The sequence below is a fragment of the Arvicola amphibius genome, chromosome 2 (genome assembly GCF_903992535.2).
Source record: "Arvicola amphibius chromosome 2, mArvAmp1.2, whole genome shotgun sequence".
In the NCBI taxonomy this organism is placed as follows: domain Eukaryota; kingdom Metazoa; phylum Chordata; class Mammalia; order Rodentia; family Cricetidae; genus Arvicola; species Arvicola amphibius.
The window spans coordinates 186,520,728-186,543,626 of record NC_052048.2 but is presented as its reverse complement, the minus strand read 5'-3'; the positions used below and the strand labels follow the sequence as shown (position 1 = coordinate 186,543,626).

The window sequence follows — 22,899 nt, the reverse complement described above, 5'->3', positions numbered from 1 at the left end:
AGATAATTTCTTAAAGATTCATTTATTTTTATGTGTATGAGTGTCAGGTTCACTTCATGTATGCCCGTTGCCTACAGAGGCCAGAAGACGGTATCGGATCCCCTGAAACTGGAGTTATCGGTGGTTGTGAACCACCGGGTTAGTGCTGGGAACTGAGCCCGGGTCCTCTGGAAGAGCAGCCAGTGCTCTGGACAATTTCTCCAGCCCCTTTCATCCTTGCTTCACGTATCTTTTATCTTTAGTTTTAGTTTTCCAGCCAGGGTTTGCCTGTGTAGCCATGGCTGTCCTAGAACTCCTTCTATAGACCAGGCTGGCCTCGAACTCACAGAGATATGGGATTAAAGGCATGCACCACCATCGTCCAGCTTCTTTTAAATTTTTTACACTTGTGATTTTGTGGGAACAGTGGGATTCTGTGTGCACAGGCACATGGCAGAGGGAAAGACTGATTTTAGTAGTCAATGCTCGTCTTCCACAGTGTGAATTCTGGGGACTGAACTCGGGTTGTCCCGCTTCGTGGCATTTGCCTTTCTCCTCTGAATCATCTTACCAGCCTTTGTTGTTGTTGTTTGTTTGTTTGTTTGTTTGTTTTTTGATACACGGTCTTCTGTAGCCCAGGCTGGCTTTGAATTTTCTCTGTAGCAGATGGTAAAGTTGAACTTTAATTGTCTTGCCTGTTTCCTGAGTACTGAGAGCATGTGCTGCCAGGACCATTATGTGACGCTAAGGGTCAAACATAGGACCTCTTGTATGCCAGGCCAGCAGTCTACCAGTGGGGTTATGTCTTAGTAGATAAAAATGTACTAAGAGTTTTTTTTGAGACAGGGTTTCTCTGGTAGCCTGGCTGTCCTGGAACTCACTCTGTAGACCAGGCTGTCCTCTAACTCAGAGATTCCCTGCCTCTGCCTCCCAAGTGCTGGGATTAAAGGTGTGCACTACCCCGGCCTGGCAAGAGCTCACATTTTCAAATGCAGACTGTGAGTAGGGAGAGGCTGTGAACTCTCAAAGCCCACCTCAGTGGCACACTTCCTTCAGCAAGGCCACACCTGCTAAGCCTCCCCAGACAGCACTACCAACTGGGGACCAAGTTCAGACACATGAGCCCGTGAGGGAATTCCCTTCCAGATCACACCATCCTGCCGTGTGGGGAATGAAGTCCCAGTCTGCTCCTGTTTTAGTGTATGAGTGAATTCAGTTTGCTAATATTTGAAGATTTTGTTCCAGTGTTCCATAAACACTTGGGTGGTTTGTTCACTTTTATTTGCATCGTGTCTGTGTCTGCATACATGTGCACAGGCCATGGTACACATATGGAGGTTGGAGAACAGCCTGTAGGAGTAGCTTCCCTCCTTCCGCCATCCGGATTCTGAGGACCAAACTCGGGCAGTCAGATGTGGCAGCAAGCACCATCACCTGTGAGCCTTTTTAAAAAAAATATTTTTATTTTTACTTTTAGTGGGCAGGGTTTCATTATTTTGTGCACTGGTAACACTAGGAATGTTAAGCACCCAGGCAGAAAGGATGTGCATGCATGTTTTCTACCCAGAAGGCTGGGAGCGAGGCTCTTAATAACCGGGTGACCTTTGCTATCTGTAGGGCCAGGCCTTACCCAAATCCCCCACAGTGTTTATCCCAGACTCTCCCTCCCTCCCTTTATCTTTGGCTTTGTTTCTCAGTCAATAGAACCAACCCAGCCATACATAGTAAAGGTGTCTCATGCACTTCATAGCCTGCTGACCTCTGTGCTCTGTGGGTCAGAGACCACACCAGATCCTGGGCCCTTAAGCCAGAGAACCCATCTTCATGGTAGAGACCACCTGTACATTGCAAGAGAGTTTTGATGTAGTCATGCTTTAAGCCTTATTGTGCTCTCGGGGTTGAGATAACTGTTACCAGGAACCTCTTTTTCCCCCAAAATTTATACTCTACTTAAATATGTCTAAAATAAACTACCTGGGGTCAGACTCTAGAAGTTTGAATCTGCACTGGCTATCGAATATCATCATCATCATCTTCTTCTTCTTCTTCTTCTTCTTCTTCTTCTTCTTCTTCTTCTTCTTCTTCTTCTTCTTCTTCTTCTCCTTCTTCTTCCTCTCCTCCTCCTCCTCCTCTTCCTCCTCCTCTTCTTCCTCTTCTTCCTCCTTGTCTTCTTCCTCCTCTTCTTTTTCTTTTCTTTTTTGGTTTTTCAAGACAGGGTTTCCCTGTGTAGCTTTAGAGCCTATCCTGGAACTAGCTCTATAGACCAGACTGGCCTTGAACTCACAGAGATCTGCCTGCCTCTGCCTCCTGAGTGCTGGGATTACAGGTGTGCACCACTATTGCCCAGCCCAAGTTTCTTTTTACCTCATTTGGATCATATCTCTACTTGTAGGAACCCCCACAATGTAGCCCTGGCTGTCTTGGAACTCACTGTGTAGACCAGGCTGATTTCAAACTCAGATTCGCCTGCTTCTGCCTTCCAAGTGCTGGGATCCTATGAGCCATTTTGCCAGCCCCTGTATTTGTTTTGTTATTGTTGTTCATTTGTTTGTTTAAATTTTTTTAAATTAAAAAATTTATATATGGGATGGAGAGATGGCTTAGCAGTTAAGAATACTGGCTGATCTTCCAAAGGACCTGGGTTCAATTCCCAGCACACACAGAGCAGCTCACAACTGTCTATAACTCCAGTTCTAGGGAATCTGACACCTTCACACAGATATACATGCAGGCAAAACAAAGACCCATAAACATAGAAATAATATTTTTAGAGTTATATACATGGGTGTTTTGCCTGTATGTGTGTGTCTGTGCACCACATGCGTGTCCAGTACCCACAGACTCCAGAGAGGGTTTCAGAGCCCCTGGAACTGGAGAGGCACAGGGTTGTAACCTACCCTATCAGTGCTGGTAATTGAACTCAGATCCTATGGAAAGACCAGCAAATGCTCTTAACCTGAGCCATCTCTCCAGCCTGGTTTTTTGTTATTGTTGGTTTGTATGTTTGTTTGTCTTGTTAAATTAATACTCGTGTGTGTGTGTGTGTGTGTGTGTGTGTGTGTTTGCGCATGCCTGTGGAAGCCAGAGGAGGTTGTTGGATCCTTGGAGCTGGAGATAGCTGATGTGGGTGCGGGGAACAGAACTTGAGTTCTCTGCGAGAGCAGCTGCTCTGAACTGCTCGGCGCTTCCCCAGCTGTTCTAGCTTGTGTTGAAGGAGGAGCTGGCTTTGGTGCCAGGGATTAAACCCAGGGCCTTCTGCATGTTAAACTCATGGTCTTCCACTGAGCCACATACCCTCAGCCTCCATCTCCAGTTCTAAGTCTTTCCAACACAGCCCCAAAGCCTGCCTGCCTTCATTAGTGCCCTCTTCCCTGAGCGATGCCCCTCCCTCCCTCCCTCCCTGGGGCAGCTTGGTTGTAGAAATCTTTCCCCTGTGTCATGGCTGGACAGACAGCTCAACCTGGTGAATCATTATTCTCATTATCTTCTTTCTCCTTGCTACAGTCTGCTGTTTTCAGCCTTCTAGCATTTTCCTTATAAGCAGCTAAAATTACTTTGTTTCAGTCCAAAACTGAAATGTGTCTTGGCTAGTTCAGATTCGATCACATGAGCTGCATTTCAACAGTCTGACTTTAGGTTCCTCATTCTGTTTAAAGTACAATGGGGGTGAGCAGGGCAAGGTGTTCATTTTCTACACCTAAAAAAAAAAAGTATGCTCTTTGTTATGGTCCTATCTCCTAGAGAAAGAAAAACGGCTTACCCCTGCATTTGGCAGACGTCCTGCCTTCTCTGAGTCAGGAGAGCCAAGCCAAGACTGAAGAAAGAAATGATGAAGGATCCTGAGGCCGGGAGGGTTTGGGGTGACACAGCCAGTCTGGGGGCTTTGCAGACTGAAGTCACTGTGTTTTCGTTGGCCAATCAGCACACCCCAACTGAGCCACACCAGGGGATGCTGATTCTTGGTTTGAGGAAAATGCCTTTTCCCCCCCCTCTTCTCTCTGTCCTTTTCCCTCCTCCCTTCCCTTACCTGCCTCCTTCCTTTGCTTTTCTCCATTTCTCTAAAACCCCCAAGAGATTAGCTGCCAAGACTTAGGCCCTCGGTCTAACCCCTCACATGTCAGGAAATTCCAAAGATAAGCGTCCTCCAGTCACGTGAGCCTGGCTATGTATGTTTTACAGCACACGTTTAATAACCCTGCAGGAATGCTTGAGGCTGCCGTGAAACTAACGGGATTTTTTTTTTTTTTTTTTAATGTAAGCATCTCACATTCACAGAGATGCATACTCCAAATATTTTAACTTGAATTTAGATTTTTATATTTAAGTTCTGTTTGGTCATGCAACAGTTTTTAAACCTTTATAAAACCAAATAGCCCCACCCACTTTGATTTTGACTTTTCCGCTGATGGTTTCCCTGGGGCTTCCTCCACAGGCCTTGGGAGCCGGGGCAGCCACACACGCTGCACCACTTTTAAGTGATATGTGCTCCCCGTTCCATCGCTGCCACGCTGGGGCTGGCAGCTCCACGGCAGTCTGACTGGACAGGACCCTGAGCTACCATCCACTTGTCAGTCAAAGTCAACTGTGTAGCCTTGCTGCCGTGTCCCTGTCAGAATGTCAGCCTCGAGGCACATCTGAGTTGCCACGTATAAACATGACTTAGTTTCAGAACTTGAGAAGAGGGCCGGAGAGAGGCTCGGTGGTTAAGAAGAGCTCTTGCAGCCAGGCGGTGGTGGCGCACGCCTTTAATCCCAGCACTCGGGAGGCAGAGGCAGGCGGATCTCTGTGAGTTCGAGACCAGCCTGGTCTACAAGAGCTAGTTCCAGGATAGGCTTCAAAGCTACAGAGAAACCCTGTCTCGAAAAACCAAAAAAAAAAAAGAAAAAAAGAAGAGCTCTTGCTCCTCCACAGGATCCAAGTTCAGTTCCCAGCACCCGTATCAAGGGCTCACAGTCTCCTGTAACTCCTGCTCCAGGAATTGCACACTGTGGCCTCAGCAGGCACCTGCACACACATAAAAATAATAAACGTGAATCTTTAAAACTGTGGTGAGTGCTTGGCCTGCATGTGTGTACGTGCACCATGTCTGTCTTCCAACACTCAGGAGGCAGAGGCAGGTGGATCTCTGTGTGTTCGAGGACAGGCTGATCTACAAGAGCTAGTTCCAGGACAGGCACCAAAGCTACAGAGAAACCCTGTCCCTGGTAGATGTCCGTGGAGATGAGAAAGAGGGTCCTGGAGCCCCCAGAACTGGAAATACGGATGTCATAAACCACCCATGGGTGCTGGGAACCAAGCCCAAGTCATGCACAGGAGCCACATGATCCCCAAGTAAATCTGTTGAAAAGAATGTCAAACTGGGCTTGGTGGCACATGCCTATAATCTCAGCACTTGGGGGGCGGAAGCAGGGGGATCTCTGTGAGTTCGAGACCAGCCTAGTCTATAATAGTGTATTCTAGGACAACCAGGGCTATATAATGAGACCCTGTGGCAAAAAAAAAAAAAAAAGAATGAATTAATTAGTTTGAGGTTGAGAGTAAAATTGTTTTGAGAAACTTGGTTTAACAGAGATTTACTTCACCAGTGTCTATGCTGGAAAACAAAGAGGACTTGGTTGTTGTTCTGTGTTCTGAGAGCCTTTATTGTGTCTTACTTCTCACTGGAAAGTGAGGACCACTGGGTCTCGGACAGTTAGTAGGCCTTCGGGTTTTTGCCTTTAGCAACTTCAGAGTTTCGGATCTTATATTAAGATCTTTAATCATGGGACTGGGACAAATGGTTCTATGGTTAAGAGCATTGACTGCTCTTCAGAGGACCTGGGTTCAATTCCCAGCAAGACTGTAACTCCAAGATCTGACACCCTCACACAGAGATACATGCAGGCAAAACATCAATATACATAAAATAAGAATAAATAAATTACTTTTTAAAAAAGATCTTTAATCAGATGGATTTTTCTGCAGATAAGAGATACAGATACTCATTTTTCCTTGCACCGTTAGTTGAAGAGGCTCTCTTCTAGTTTATGTTTTTGACACGTTAGTCAAGATTCTGTGGCTGTGGCTGTGTGTTTACTCTGGGTCCTCCTCTCTGTTCCTTAACTGTTTATGTTTACATGTCTGGGGTTTTGTGTTTTTGAGACAGAGTTGTACTCTGCAGCCCTGGTTGCTATGTGGACCAGGCTGGCTCCAGATTTACAAAGGTCTGCTTGCCGGTGCCTCTAGAGTGCTGAGATTAAAAGTCTGAGCCACCACATCTGGCTAAACATAGCTTTCTTGTTTTCATTGATAGCCGGGCATGGTGGTGCAGGCCTGTAGTCCCTGCCTCAGGAGGATTGCTGTGAGTACAAGATCAGCCTGCACTCTGCTTCAAAAAAAAAACAGTTATGCAATCAATCAATTAGTTAATTAATCAAATACTCATTTACTTATTCAGCCAACAAATATTTACTGTGACTATATTTAGTGTTAGATATGGGAATGTATTAATGAGTAAGCTGACAGAGACCCTGCCCTGCTAGAGAACCCAGACTGACAGCAGGAGGACAGAGCTGCTGGGTGAGACTCCGTGGTGACTCCAGAGCCACGTGCTCCCAGGAAGTATATGGTGCTGTGGGAATGTTCAGCAGGTGAACCCAGCCTGCTAGGGAACAGGGCAGCCTTGAGAGGAAGAGATGTATAGATGCTCGGCGGGAGGGGATGGCAGATGGAAGGTCATGAAGGAGCAGATAGAGGTTTCTCCGTGCTGGAGGAACTGAGGGACTGGGATCTGGACAGAGTGGGAAAGGGGTCCCCATGATGGAAGAGGAGGCCACACATTCTAATGGAACCAGCCCTAGAGCTCCAGAGACAAAGGAGCACCGGGAAGAAACACTGCACAGCTTTAGAAGGGGTAGCCATCAGATTTGCATCTGCTAGGGTTCCCCTTGGCGACAGAGTGGGTGTCGTGGTCAGGTTGTGATGTAATTCCAATGGGGGCCCTGGAGGAAGTGATCAGTTTTGAGTGGCTGGGGAGGTAGAACGCGGTTAGTTGGTTAGGTGTGGGTGGGCCGGGAGAAGGGGCTCTGCAGAATGCCTGCGGCTTCAGGCATAAACATCTGGTTGGCCTTCCAGGGGGCAGCGCTGAGAGAGGAACCTCTTTTGAGACATGTTAATTTTGAGGTTCTTGCCCACTGCCTTAAATTAGCATTTCATTTACAAAAGTATGGAAAAGCCATTAGTAACCCGCACACAGTAATTGGACATTGGTCATATTTTTTAATGTTTTTTGAGACAATTTCATGATATACTCCAGGCTGATCTCAAACTTGAGATCCCCTGCCTCTGCCTCCTGGGTACTGGTATTAGACTCCCATGGAGGAAGGGCTAGAAAAGAAAGGAACTAGGAAAGAGAGAAATAGAGGAAGAAATTCACTGGAGATGGATGCGGCGTACTGTGGATGTCTCCGTTACTCGCCTAGTACCATGAAGACCTGGGTTTAGTCCCTAGCACCACATAGAGCAGGCATGATGTGCACACTAGTAATCCCAGCACTTAGGAGGCAGAGGCAAAAGACTCAGAAGTTCAAGGCCATCCTCAACTCTGTAGTGTACTAGACCAAGCCTGAGCTACAAGGGAGTTCATTGCAACAGTGAGATCAGGATCACATCTGTAAAACAGCTGTCATGTGGTCATTGGAGGGTCTGGAAGGCAAGGAACTTAGAGGGGGTCACATTCTCTCCAGCTGTGAGCATTGGTAAGGCAGGGACTCCTTGCCTTTGCTTCACTGGTTCGGAGCACAGTGTGACCCACGGAAGGCATTTAGCATACCTGTGGATGGCGTGGCACCTGAGTTCTGGGCGTGTTTAGCTAGAGACCTGATCAGTTGTGCTTATCATCCATTCACCTCTGGAAATACCCTTCTCCTCCAAGCTACTACATAAAGATGCTAAAACCTTTCTCAAGTTCAAAGTTGTTCGTAGAGAATTAGCACAGTGGACCAGTCATTCATGTGAGCAGGTTTCTCTTACCTGTGTTGTGGCCGGGCCATTCTCACCCAAGAAAAAGAGACCAGGATGAGCTCCTTAGAGTTTTTTTTTATTAAGCCACACAGACCCTACTACAAGTCTAAAAAGGCGGCCCCAAGCTGAGTGAGTAAGGGGGTTTATACAAGTAAAAACCCCAAGTTTGTTACATCCCCCTGATATAGCTGTGACGGCTGTTAGCAAACGTGATGGAATATAAACTTTTTTGTTTGTTTTGTTTATCAATACAAGGTTTATAGCCCTGACTGTCCTGGAACTCGCTTTGTAGACCAGGCTAACCTCGAGCTCACAGAGATCCACCTGCTTCTCTGCCTCCTAAGTGCTGGGGTTAAAGGCGGGCGCCACCACGCCTGGCTGAGGATATGAACTTTTAAGAAGGCTAGGACAAAGTTGTATCACCGCAGCATCACCGTTTGATAGGGAAGAGGTTACAGAAGCAGAACAATGCAGGTTCGCAAACGTTCCTGTAAATGCTGTAAGTGTCCAAGGGTCAGCCTGACCTCTGATAGCCCCAAGTCAGGTCAGGATTTAGCAAATATACTTCCCTCACCTCACCTGAACCTCAGCACCAGAGGACAAAAGTCCCTGCAAGCCAGCCGTTGCCACGTGATCCTGACACGACAGTGATAAGCCAGACCTTGGAATAATTGGAGTTCTGCTTTTCTCCTGGTTCTGGAACCTGTTGGTGTGAAGTCTGAGGCTCCTCCTTTCCCCTCTGTGGATCTTACTTTGTGTTGATTTACAATGTTGTTTTTTTAGATTTCACGCTTTGGTCACTTGAAAACTAGCACCTTACTTAACACAGAGATGGACTCGCCATTAGGAAACCCTGTGGTAATTTATTTTACAAGTTAAGCTTTTCCGCAGAGGCAGGGGGATCACAAGTACAAAGGCCAACCCGGGCTACATAGTGAGAGACCCTCTCTTCAAAAAGCCAGGGACCAAACCGAAAGTGATAGGCACACCTTTAACACGAGGATCTCCAGCCTGGTCTACAGTGCAAGTTCCAGGACAGCCAGGGCTACACATAGAAAGCCTGACTTGAAAAAACAAAAACAAAACAAAAAGCCAGGGACCGAGGGTAAAGTGACAGAGCACTTGTCTAGCGTGCTCCAGGCTGTGGAGGGTCTGCGATGTAACCGCTTGTTTCTGACTTTGTTTTGACCTTCTATTACATTCATTTGTCTGTGGGTAGCGTGACGCATGAGTGGAGATCAATTGCAGGCATTGTTTCTCATCTTATGCTGTGTCGGTCCAGCAGGTTGAACTCAGGTCATCAGACTTGGTGGCAAGCACCTTTACCTGCTGAGCCATCTCATGGACCTCATTTTCATTTGTTTGTTTGTTTTTGTTTGATGTTATTGTGGGGGTTTTGTTGTTTGTTTGTTTGTTTTGAGGCAAGATCTACAGCCCAGACTGGTCTGAAACTCACTGTAGCCTAAGTAGGATTAGGACTATTGACAATTCTCCTGCCTCGGCCTCTAGAGTTCTGGGATTATAAACATTCATCACCATGTCCAGTTTTTATTTGTTGTTGTTGTTGTTGTTATTATTATTATTGTATTATACTTAAGGTTTTTTAGACAAGATCTCATAATGTCATTCAGACTGACCTAGAATTTACTATGAAGACTAGACTAGCCTAGAACTCATGTAGATCTACCTGCCCCTGCCTCCAGAATGCTAGGATTCTGCACCATAATACCCAGCTCCTAGCTGTGTCTCATTATGCAGACCAGGCTGACCTATAACTTGATAACCATATCCTCCTGTCTTAGCCTCCCAAGTGCTGGAGTTGTAGACATGTACTCCATACCTCCTCCAGATCAGTTCTTCAAAGAAAATTCATATTCTTAAAATATAGCCTTTTGCGGGGCAGTTGTGGCACACGCCTTTAATCCCAGCACTTGGGAGGCAGAAGTAGGAGGATCTCTGTGAGTTCGAGGCCAGCATGGTCTACAGAGGGAGTTCCAGGACAGCTAGAGAGACACAGGGAAACCCTATCTCAAAAACAAACAAACAAAAATGTAGTCTTTCTAGATGCTGTTTAGGGTATCAAAACCTTTTATGTGTCAGGATTCAAATGCAAAGCATACCTTATATGTTAGCATCTTGCTCCCGTAAATATGGAAAAAAAATCACAATGGAGTTAAGGTGTGTCTTAAAGTCCAGAGCGTCCAGCAGTAGCCATTTGGATAATGGTTAATCCTGTCCCAGCAAAGCCCAGGATCATCCAGGCTAGTAGTTGTACTGTAAGGAAGAGAGCTGGGCCCTGGAAACTCATACCTTGAAGTATACAGACATCTTTAGTTGTTAGGACTCTGCTCTGCAAACCACACCTTCACCCCAAAGTCTACCGTAAGAGTACTTACTAGTCTGGGCAGAGAACAACCTGGACTGGAAGAAGTCAGAGTCAGCACTGCACGGCTTGTTACTATGATCCCAGGAGAGCAGCTAACACTACGACCCAGAGCAGACCCATCTGCTAGAGCTCCGAGACTTAGTCCCTCTGTCCTGCCTGAAACCCTCAATGGAGGCAGAAGAGGCTCTTGCACTGATCGCTCCCCTTTGGGGATGGGTTTCTTCTACAGCTCAGGCATCTGCCCTGGCTTCCAGCTCTGCAGCCCTGGCCTGAGAGCTCTGACATGGCCCCTTTGCCCTGTGACATCTGCCGTGTTCGGAACCAACCTGAACTGACTCACGTTCTCTTTTTGTTTCCTTCTGTGGCGCGCAACTCAGGAAGTCCTATGAGTTTGAGGACCTACTGCAGTCCTCCTCTGAGAGCAGCAGGGTGGACTGGTACGCACAGACCAAGCTGGGACTCACACGCACTTTATCGGAGGAGAACGTCTACGAAGACATTCTAGGTAAGAGGCCAAACTGTACGTGGAGGGCTGTGAGTCGGGCTGAGATGGAGAGAGTTGGCATGGAGTTTCTGCTCCAGACACACACGCACGCACTTGAAGACAGACGTGCGTTAATGTACGAGAAAGCAGCAGGTAGGCAGGCTGGGAGCATGGGCCTCAGCGGGCTAAAGGAGAAACAGCTGGCGATGACCAGCGAGCTGAGCAGGCAACAGGATGATCCGAGAAACATGGAGCCCCCCTTGAGATCTAGGGTAGAATCCTGGCTCTGCAGTTGTTAGTTTTGTGACTTTAGCTGGTGGCACAAGGGCTCAGAATGTGAGTTCTTTGTCCATCTCATGATGACGGTGGCTGCCTTGCAAGCTGCGTAAGGATTGGTGAGAATATATAACAGGCCTCTCCTCCACCATCAGCTGTGGAATGGAGACACTGTCGGCCAGCATGCTTTTTCCATGAGAGTGTGACTCCAGCAGGGTAGCAAAGCACAGAATAAATGACGTCTGACGAGAAAAATAACCTTGATGAAGCTCTAACCCTCCTCGGCTTCCAAGGAGGACGAGAAAAATAACCTTGACGAAGCTCTAACCCTCCTCGGCTTCCAAGGAGGACTTATTTCAGAGTTCAGGAATCTGCAGGGGATAGCTTCATTTCAGCGAGGCGTGAGCTCAGACCTGAGTCTGCTCGTGATGGCAGAAGAAATGAGACGATGCATGAGCAGTGGGGCTTGGAGCCCACAGGCCGTGTCTCCAGCGCCAGCTGTCCCGCTTTGACTGTTGCTGTGGCCCATCGCAAAGCCAGCAACTCGAGGAGCTCTGGGGGTACTTGAAGAGGAAGTTCATATGAGACACGCTGGGCTCATATGAACCGGAGGACCCGCCTGTACCCTGGATCTTTAAGCCTCACTTAGGAGCTGCCTTCCCAGGACACTCATAACTAGAGCTGCTTCGCCTAGAACTGACAGGAATGAAAGAGAAATACAAGGCTGATATAAAAGAAAATAGTAAAATAAAAGCAAGCCTTGCTTGATATGATCCACCTCAGGAGAAGTGTGCTGGCTAGGATTCTTCTCAGTTAAAAGACACTGAAAGCTGTTTGTGTCACAGGAACAGCTTGTAGTTTATAATCTCCTCTACAGACGGCATAAAGCTTTAACATGTTCAATTCCCTCAGCACACTGTAGCTGTTATAAACACGTATACTTAGAATCATAACTATGTACACAGTGTTCTGTCTGCATGCACACCTGCAGGCCAGAGGGGGTGCCAGATCTCATTTCAGATAGTTGTGAGCCACCATGTGGTTGCTGGGAATTGAACTCAGGACCTCTGGAAAAGCAGGCAGTGCTCTTAACTGATGAACCATCTCTCCAGCCCCCTCAGCATAATGTTAGAAACAGAAAAAGAGTTACTGAGAGAGAGAACCCCACAGGCATTTGCATTTGAGAGCAGACAGCGCACTTGGGGTCATCAGTACCAGAAACACCTCCCGAAGGGAGGAAGCACAGGAGGGATTAGCAGAACTGTTTGAACCACAGCATCAGGCTGGGTTTCCACCCTTGTAATGAGATAGCAAAGGTACTTTGGGGGAAGCGGTAACTCAAGATGGCTTCTCCTTTCTTCTCCCAGGGTGACTTTGTCCCCAGGCAGCCCTCTGGACCTGTGGCTTCCCCCTCTAGATCTAGAGCCTGGAGCCTGTGAAGCCAGCAAAAGCCCTGAGTCGCTCTGGCCAGACCAGCTTATGTCCCGTGATCATTTTCAGAGCCGGAAGTGACGTTCAATGTCTGCCTTAGGCCTAGGCTGTCAGACCCTCCTGAACTCACCTGTGGGCCAGGGTCCAGGCCCTGTAGAGCAGCCCTGGACCTGGGGATGCAGCTATAAGTCGGGAGATGGGGAGTTATCCCTTAGTAAAACTCAGGCTCAGCTGCTACGAGGAGGGAGTGACCAGTGAAACCACACACAGCCCACAAGCACACACATGGAAAAGCAAAGCCTTAGTGTTCCCATGTAAAAAGTTCAGGTGCCTGGAGAGATGGCTCAGTGGTTAAGAACTCTGGCTGCTCTTCCAGAGGACCTGGGTTCAATTCCCAGCACCCACATGGCAGCTCACACCTGTCTGTAACTCCAGTTCCAGAAGTTCTGACGTCAGCACACATGCAGGCGAAATACCAATGCACATAAAATAAAAATTATAAGTAAATAAATTTCAGTGGACAGTGGTGGCACATGCCTTTAATCTTAGCACTCGGGAGGCAAAGGCAGGTGCATGGCCAGCCTGGTCTACAGAGTGAACTCCAGGACAGCTGTTATACAGAGAAACCCTGTCTTGAAAAACCAGGAAGGGGAAAAAAAAGGGAAAAGTTCAGGAGAGATGGCACAGCTGTTAATAGTGCTGGCAGCTATTGCCAGGGACCCTAGTTCAGCCCCCAGTGCCCACATGGAGGCTCACCACCATATGTAACTCCAGTTCCAGAGGATCTGACACCGTCTTCTGGCCGTCTCAGGCATCAGCCACACACACGGTGCATGGATAGTATGTGCAGGAAAAACGCCATTCGCATAAAATAAAATAAATCTTTTAAAAAGAGAGAAAAGACAAAGTTCTAACATTTCTGACCCATTTTGCTGTTGATTGTAGATCCACCTATGAAGGAAAATCCGTATGAGGACATCGAGCTACACGGCCGCTGCCTGGGCAAGAAGTGTGTCTTGACTTTCCCTGGGTCTCCCACCTCTTCCATCCCGGACACTTCCGCCAAGGTACCTCGGGCACTCTGGGTTCCTCCAGTGCACCTGTCTGTCTTACTCAGCAGCCAGCCTCTCTGCAGAGCTCCCTAAGATACCTTTGAGTCTCTAGTTCAGGGCCCTCTCCTAAGTCAGTCACTAAAAAGCAATGCATTTAACTATCCTGAGCCACACCTGCAGTCCCAACCTCTTGGAGCCAGAGGCAGGAGAATTGCTGCTCAGATTTCAGGGCCAGCCTGGTTGACAGTTTCAGAGTAGCCCGACTAAGAAAAGAAAACCATGGCCGTAAACAAACAAGTAAACAAGGGCATTCTGATGAGATGTGAGAGAGAAAGGCAGCCTGGAGAGCGGTCTGTGTAGTCTACTTCCATCTGTGTACAGTTTTTAAAGGTTTCTTTATTTGCCAGGTGTGGCGGCACACGCTTTTATTCCCAGTCCTCAGGAGGCAGAGGCAGGCAAACGTTTGGGAGTTTGAGGACACCCTGGTCTACATAGTAAATTCCAGAAGTCCAGACCCTGTCTTTAAAAAAAAAAAAAAAGTACTTATTTATTTTTTATGTATATGTATGTGAGTTTATGTGCATCCCATGTGTGCAGGAGCACTTGGAGGCCACAAGAGGGCACCAGATCTCCTGGAACTGGAGTAACATGCAGTTGTGAGCCACCATGTGGGTGCTCAGAACTGACTCAGGTCCTCTATAAGAGCTCCCAGTCACTGGGCAATCTCTCCAGACCTTGTGACTATTTTTTGACTTAGAGAAAATATACATTTGTAAGCTCACATTTGTTTGTACATGTACAGAATCAGTGAATAAGCAGACACGCTCCGTGGTATTTTGATATCTGAATACCCAGAAGTCAAGACTTAAGATTCACTTCCTATTAGAGAAGATCCTGTTGAACACTTTAGGGCATTTGTTGTTGAGGAAAGGAAATAAAGGAAGAGTAACTTAAACTGCAGATGTCACACAAATTCCATTGTTAGGGTTTGTTTCCAGCTGAGAAATGCAGCAGTATTGCTTAGGCCCCAGAGCAGGGTCAGTGTTTGCTGGTGTGTGTGTGTGTGTGTGTGTGTGTGTGTGTGTGTGTGTCTTCACAGGGTGTGCTGTCTATACCTGGTGTCAGACAGGGACACTTCCAGCCGCTGACTTTAGAAGACTCAGGGACTTCACCTGTTGTTAGGGTGAGGCTTACAGGCCCATGTGAGCTGCCTCAGTGTTTGCCTGAACCGACCAGCTTTCACGTGGAGAAGACTGTTGTCATGAGAAATGCATGATAACCAATAGCCAGCAGTTTCTACTCACCTTGGAAACATGTTTGTGTTCTCATTGGAATATGGATGTGTCTAGCATTTAGACAGTTCTTTTCTTAGACTGACCAGACTGACTAAGAAAAACAAAGTTAAGGGCTAAGGACATATATCAGGGCAGAATGCACACAAGGCCCTGCGGGGAAGGAACTAGGCAAAATGGCTCACATCTATAATCTCGGCATTTGGGAGGCTGAGGCAAGAAGATCAGAAGTTCAAGGTCATCTATGTAATGAGTTCAAGGCCAGCCTGGAATACATGAGACCCTGTCTCCCAAAAAGAGTGGGGGTTATATAGCTTAGTCTATACAATGCTTGTCATAAAAGAATGAAGGACTGAGTTCAACCCCCAGAACTTAATGTATAAAAGTGAGTATAGGGAAATTTTAATATTATAATCCCAGTGCTGGACAGGCAGAGAGACCCATTGGCCGTCTGAACTCGAGAGTTCCAGGCCAGTGAGAGACCCTGTCAAAAAAGGAAGGAAGGAAGGAGGGAAGAAAAGAAATGCGGGAAAGAATAGGTGGGTGGTGCCTAAGGAACAGCTCCAGAGGTTGACCTCTGACCTCCCTGCGTGTGTGTAGACGTGTGCGTGTGAACCCACACACGTGCATACACAAGAAGAAGAAAGAGAAGCTGTTGTACCCGTGCCGCCTCTCACATCCTACCTGGCTCTCCACTTCCTGCAGGGAGTCACTGCTCTTAGAACAGTGACAGACACCTGCCCCGGACAGCTGTGTTCTGAGCAGGCAACTCCTCCCGCGTACCAGAAAATGAAGGCCGAGTGGCCTTTCCTGTCCCTGCTAGGTTGGGCAAACTTGGAGTCTGTGCTGCAATAGCCAAACTAGGGTGGTAGTGCTGCCAGTCAGTTTTCTGTCCAGATGTTGTTGTCCTGGATAGCACTGTGCACTGGCCAATGCCCTGACCTTACAGCTGTTAGAGCCCATGCAGCATCACTGGGACCCTGTATTCCATGTCCATTATTCTGCTCTCACATCTGGGTGTCTGGTCTGTGCCCCCGTTCTGAGGGACAGCTGCAGACTTTGCCACTTCCTCCACTTAGCTCATCAGCTATTCATTGAGCATCTGCCACATCTGGGCTGCATCTGGGAAATAGAAGTAGCTGAGGCAGCCCCTCTGTGCTGAACTCCCCTGCTAGCCTCAGAAAGCTCTGCGCCATCTTTGGGATGTTCGTTTAATTAACTCCTGTCTGGTCCCAGTGGAAAGGGAGGGACAATTGGACAAAAGTCTCCTTAGAAATGAGCAGATGTGCAGCCGGAGCAGATGCTGCGGTCTGGTCTGTGAATCCAAAATGATATTTTATGTGTTATATAACCATATACAGCCCAAGGAATGTGGCAGCAACTCAAAAAAAAATTATGTGGGTGTGTGTGGAGTATGCATGATGCTCTCGTGTGTGGGTGCAGGTTGTACTGCATGTGTGCACTGCACATGTGCGTGTAAAGGTTGACAGCGGGCGTCTTCAGTCGTTCTCCACTTTATTAGTGAGTGAATCTTACTGAATCTGGAGCTTCGCTCCTCTGGCTCGCCGGCTTGCCCAGGAAATCCTGTCACTGCCGCCTGGGTGCTGGGATTCCTGGTGTGCTGTCACATCTGCCCAGCTGTTTGTCTGAGTGCTGGGGCCTGAACTCCACTCCTCGCACCTACAGCAAGCTTTTTATCCAAAGATCCATCTCCACAGCCTCTGTTTGTTTGTTTGAGATGGAGAGGGGGTTCTCTCTTTGTTGCCCTGGCTGGCCTCAAACTGTAATTCTCCTGCACCAGCTTCCTGAGTGTTGTGATTATACAGATGTGTGCTACTACAACTGCCAAGGACTAATTTTTATGTCAAAAAAAGATGTACTGATCTGAGACAGTCTGTTTCCTTTTTTTTTTTTTTTTTTTTAAATATTTTGTCACCCATTTAGCCGAAAAGGGCTAATGATCTCAGCTTCAGTCCATGTCTTCTTCCTTTGAGAAGGCTCAGGGCTTCTTACCACCTCCTTGCCATCAAGATGTCACATGCCAGGACCCATCACAGCATACTGCAACAACTCAAGAGACTTGAATAGGAAACTCAGACCTCAGGCCAAGATCCTCCTGTTCTTGTCTACTTCTCAGACACTATAGATTTTCTTCTGTGCCCAGTGAATCAGTGCCTATGGGATTAGAGACAGTGCCATGGTGACTTAACTCTCTCACTAGAGACAGTGTTCCATGGTGACACAGCTCCCGCACTAGAGACAGTGGGCCACGGTGACAGCTTCCACACTAGAGACAGTGGGCCACGGTGACACAGCTCCTGCACTAGAGACAGTGGGCCACGGTGACAGCTTCCACACTAGAGACAGTGGGCCACGGTGACACAGCTCCCGCACTAGAGACAGTGGGCCATGGTGACACAGCTGTCGCACTAGAGACAGTGGGCCACCGTGACACTGTGCTGGAAGGAGGCAGGTGGGATTGGGCATTATGCAGGCTGGTGTGTGGTGCTCCCACCAGCAGTAGAATCTGCCAGATAATAGCCTGAGAAAAGTACCACCTTTTAGACCCGACAGTGGCTTCTTTTTCACGCTATAGTTAGGGTTTGGTAACCTACTGCCAGTTGCTGGTTCTTATGAATGAAGTTGTATGAGGCTTTTATGATTGAAGCTGTATCACCCTACTCAGTCCTTTGTACATTACATGTGCTGCCTGTGGAGTTGGCATGGTTGAGAAGCTGTAGCAGAGAGGGCATGGCTCACATTGCCGTACAAACTATCTGACTTTGAAGAAAAACTTCACTGACTCCTCTAAGTCTAAGACTGGAACCCTTGCCAGCGAACAGACAGCTTCACTATGGTATCGTTTCTCCTGGTAACCTCGGGACCCTCCTGAATAGCTTGAGAGGCTCACCCCCACGTCCTGCTGTTTTCCCTTTTATTAGGCAAGGAGCTACCGCAGGCCCACTCCTCCCCGACACTCCCTGGACGGCTAGTTATTTGGGTGCTATGGGACACTACCGGAGACTTTCTCCCCAGCAATGACACCAGGAGACACAGCCTGGGTGCAGCCTGCCCGCAGCTTCTGCCAGGCTCCTTGGCATGCTGTCTACAGCCAAGCACCATATTTTGGTTGCTTCCCTTTTCCAATCTTTCCATGGGTCAGATCTGTAAGCAAACACTGGCTCGATGTAAAACAGGTACCTGCTGGTTGCCAGCTGTTACACAGATTTCAGTGCTGTGAGAGCATTCAGACATTTTCTTGGACTTCGTTGCAGGTGGAGTTAGGCTGCTAAGAAGCCTGCTGTCTGTGCCAAGTTGATAAAGATGCGACACTGGTCCCAGCAGGTCAGCTCTCCTCTGTTGGAAGCATCCTGTGCTAAGTGATTCCTTGCTCTTTGTAGACCTATGGTGAATGGGAGAACAGACCACAGGGCAGTTGGAGTCTTGTTCCTGGAAATTTTGAGAAAGAAAAGGCTCTAAAGTTGTAAATACATCCTACTTGGAACTAAGCGAGACTGGCAAATTTTGGTGGAAGAGAATAGGCCTATTCTGTGAGTGCTTAAGATGGGGTAGATGTGGCTTTGTAAATTAATTGAGAAAGAAAGGCTCATTCATTAAATGGAATAAATTAGTTTGGAGGGAAATGACTTAGATTAGCATACCATGAAATAAATTACTGACGGATTAATGAATAAACTATGTTCGAAAACAGACCAAGAAAATCTAGACAAAAATAAAAATCAGTATTTATTAAACGTCTAACAAGAGATAACTCTTTTCCTAAATGGTTTTCATGTGTTCCTTTGCGTATGGATGTGTGCATACACCAGAATGTATATACTTGTGGAGGTGAGAACAGCATGCACGAGTTGGTCCGCTCCTACAGTGTGGGACCCAGGGATCAAACTCAGGTCCTCAGACTTGGCAGCAAGCATCCCCCACCTGCTGAACCAGCTCACCAGCCAGGAGATAGAGTCTCTAAGTAAAGATGAGGAAGGTAGAGGGCTAGAGAGATGTCCCAGTGGATAAGCACACTTCTCATGCAGAGGACTGGGGTTTAGTTCCCCGTACCCATGTCAGGCTGTGCACAATGACCTGTAATTCCGGCTCCAACTCTGTAAGCTCCCACACTCACATATACAAACCCATACACAGACACGTATGCACACACCTAATTAAAAAATAAACACTGGCCAAGTGGTGGTGGCACACGCCTTTCATCCCAGCACTTTGGAGGCAGAGACAGGTGGATGTCTGAGTTCAAGCCCAGCCTGGTCTACAGTGCAAGTTCCAGGACTGTCTCCAAAGCTACAGAGAAATCGAAAAACAAATAAACAGGTAAGGCAAGAACAAAAAATAAAAAACTTAAATCTTTAAAAACAGGAATGAAGAGGCTGGAGAAATGGTTCAGTGGTTAAGAGCGCTGGCTGCTCTTCTATAGGACCCGCTTTGATTCCCAGGGCCCACACAGTGACTCAGAGCCACCTGTGACTCTAGCTGGTTCCAGGGGATCAGACACCCTCTTCTGGCCTTCTTGGCGACCAGACACACATGCAATACACATACATACATATGTGCAAGCAAAACACCCACACATAAAATAAATAAGTCAACACATAAATCTTTTTTTAAAAAAAAAAATGGTTAAATGAATGACAGAGAGAAACTCGATAGATTTTAGTGTAGAAAAGTGACAAAGGCTAAGCGGCGGTGGCGCGCGCCTTTAATCCCAGTGATCTAAAAGTTCTTAGCCAGACACCTTCAAAAAACAAATTTCAAAAAAAAAGACTGTGTGCCTGAAAGACCCTTCCTACCAACACGGGGACTCTTGCTCTCACAGTTGCCGACGCTGTCTGGACACTTCAGCGTTTATTGGCTCAGCCTCGCGTGGTAAGCGTTGAGGCTGTCTGCAGAGTTCCGTGGTCATACGCCATGTCACATGTAACAATATACTGTTACCCAGATAGGAGTGTCTCAGTACGGGGAGTCCTAGGGTGGACTGCTGGGTCGGAGGGCACAGGCCTCTGTTAGGTGTGTCCCGCTCACTTCCACACAGCTTGCTGGTTCCGACTCTCACCAGTGGCGTATGGAGATTACTGCCCTTCACATCCTTGCCTACAAAGAGAATTAGCAAATGTTTTTACTTTTGCTGGGTTTTGAGTGGAAAAAAAGAAAATGCTTTGTGAATTTTCTTTCCTTTTTGGAGAAAGCTAAGATTCTTTCACGGACCTGGGAATCATTACACTCCAACTTGGTGAATGGTCTTATTGTTATGATCTGCTGGCCTGGTCTGTCACCTGGATACCCTGTCCCTTTGAGAGACAAGCCCTGCTGGGCTGCGGTGACTAACACGCCTTTAATCCCAGCACTCCGGAGGCAGAGGCAGGTGAATCTCTGTGAGTTCGAGGCCAGCCTGGTCTACAAGAGCTAGTTCCAGGACAGGCTCCAAAGCTTCAGAGAAACCCTGTCTTGAAAAGCCAAAAGAAAAGAGAGAGAGAAAAAAACAAACCCCGCCCACTCTCAACCAACACCCCACTCCCCACCCCCGCTGCAGCTGCTGAGTCTAGCAGATCTTCTCCAGCCTATGCTCTCTCTATCTCCTGAAACAGTAACTTCTGCTCTCTCTCGCTCTCTTGCTCTCTCGCTCTCTCCCCTTCCCCACCCCTTCTCTACCTCTCTCTCTTCTCCCTTCTTTCCTTCCCCCTTTCCTTTTCCCTTCATAACCCACTAAATTAACTATATCCAAACTCTCTCTGCATAATGTCTGTCTCTCACCCCACAGTCTCCAGTCCGCCAAGGTCACCCACAGGTACCACTACCCCAGTCTCCAGTCCGCCAAGGTCACCCACAAGTACCACTACCCATACCCCTCCTGGGACTGGCTGCCCCTCATAAGACCTGCCTCCCCCACACACACACACACTCTTTTTGGTTTTTTGAGACAGGGTTTCTCTGTAGCTTTGGTTCCTGTCCTGGAACTAGCTCTTGTAGACCAGGCTGACCTCCAACTCACAAAGATCCGCCTGCCTCTGCCTCCTGACTGCTGGATTAAAGGCGTGTGCTACCACCGCTCGGCTAACACTCTTATATCTTTAAAAAAGAATAACACTTATCTTCTATCTGTTTTTTGTTGGTTTGAGTTGTACCCCTCAACTTGTAGTATTTATCAGGAAATGGATTCTCTTCTGGGTTATGAACTACAAATTTTTTTTGAGACCGAGTCTCCTGCAGCCCTGAGCGGCCTCAGACTGGCTGTGAGCAGAGGGGGCCTTGCCCATCTGGTCCTCCCAAGTACTAGAATTACAATCATGCACTACTGTGCCAGAAATAAAGTTAATTTTTATTTGGGGGGTACTGGAGAACAGACTTGGCGTCTTGCACATGCTGGGCAAGTCCTCTGAGTTACATCCACTGCTGATTGGTAAACTTTTCAACAAGTTCTCTATTTACCTTTTGATTTGAAAGAGGCTTGTTTAGAAGTACAGTCCTGGACTGGGGCTCTAGCTCGGCAGTAGAGTGCCTGTCTGCAGCAGCCTTAGACTCAAATGCCAGTACCACAAATGAGGAAAGACGCCGATGCCCAGAGGGGTGAGACTGGGACAAGCCAGCCCCAGGGCCACAGCCATCGCAGTCCTGTGATTTCCCCGGACCCGGACCAGTGTTCTCTATCATCGTCTCCTCTGTGAAGCCAGGGCAGAGGCAGGTGCATTAGATTTCCATCCTTGGTTATATACATTTCCCGCAACTGGATGGGAGCATAGCATGGCTAACATGGCAGACCCCAGGTACCCTGGGAATCCAGCCCAGCCTGCTCAGTCCCCCATCCCCACACTGAGCTCTCCTGCCTCAGCCCAGCCTGCCCAGTTCCCTGTCTCCCCACTGAGATCTCCTGCCTCGGCCCCTTTGTTTGGACTTATGGCTCTCTCCTTTCTCACACAGCAATCCTTGTCCAAGTCTGCATTTTTCCGGCAAAATTCAGAGAGAAGAAACTTCAAACTGCTGGACACCAGGAAGCTGAGTCGGGATGGAGCTGGGTCCCCAGTGAGAGCCAGCCCCCCCTCTACACCTAGCAGCCCGGATGATACTTTCTTTAACCTCGGAGACCTACAGAATGGCAGGAAGAAGAAAAAGATCCCCAGGGTAACACACACTTTAGATTTCGAGGTCCAGGATGCACCCCCACTTCTCTACAGAGAAAGCTGAGGGATAGAGTGAGGGTCTCTGCTTTCTGTATCACAGGAGGCCAAGGGGACACAGTGAAGCCAGCGGATGAGGACGGTGGGTCGTCTTCTGTTACTATTGCTGCCCTGTGTTATTCCCCTGGCCATTCCTCTCCCCACCTCCTGAACCAACCTTTTGATCCCAAACAGTCTTTTCCTGCCAGTGTCTGTGTGACAGCACTGACTGTTCTGGAGCTCACTCTGTAGACCAGGCTGGCCTCGAACTCAGAGATCTGCCTGCCTCTGCCTCCCTGGGATTTGAAGCATGAGACACCAACACCATTCAACTAAATACTCAATACCCTAGGACCTATGCTATTCCTATTCTTCTCAATACATAAAAAAATCTTTTAAACATTTAATTATTATTTTATGTGTATGGGTGCTTTGCCTGCATGTAATGTTTGCCTTATGCATGCCAGGTGTCTGCAGAGGCAGAAGGCGGCATTGGATCCTCTAGAACTGGAGTTACAGCTGGTTATGAGCTGCCATGTGGGTGCTGGGAGTTGAACCTGGATCCTATAGAAGCATAGCCAGTGCTCCTGGCCGCTGACCCTCTCTCTAGTCCCAGATTCCACACTCTCATGCTGCTTGATTTGCCTCAACTGTGCGTGGTAGATTTCCCTCTCCTTCCCCCACCCCCGGTTAACTTGGAGGCTACCTCTGTGGAAAGGAAAAGTGAGGTGTGACCTCAGGGACTCTCCTGAAAGTGCCTTCCAGTAGTGGTGCCCATTGAGTGGCTCCCCAAGGAACACAGCTAGAGGTAACGGACATCTGA

General features: G+C 47.8%; 1 protein-coding gene across 4 annotated transcripts in view; it reads left to right on the top strand.

Annotated features, from left to right (window-relative positions):
• Dennd2a (DENN domain containing 2A) overlaps nt 1-22,899 on the top strand; it is a 92,015-nt gene that overhangs the window by 38,887 nt on the left and 30,229 nt on the right. For all 4 annotated transcript variants that reach the window (XM_038320270.1, XM_038320269.1, XM_038320268.1 and 1 more), the window contains 3 exons: nt 10,744-10,871; nt 13,503-13,624; nt 21,841-22,041. In XM_038320270.1, the coding sequence (XP_038176198.1) occupies nt 10,744-10,871; nt 13,503-13,624; nt 21,841-22,041 (451 nt within the window). The remainder of the gene's footprint in view (nt 1-10,743; nt 10,872-13,502; nt 13,625-21,840; nt 22,042-22,899) is intronic.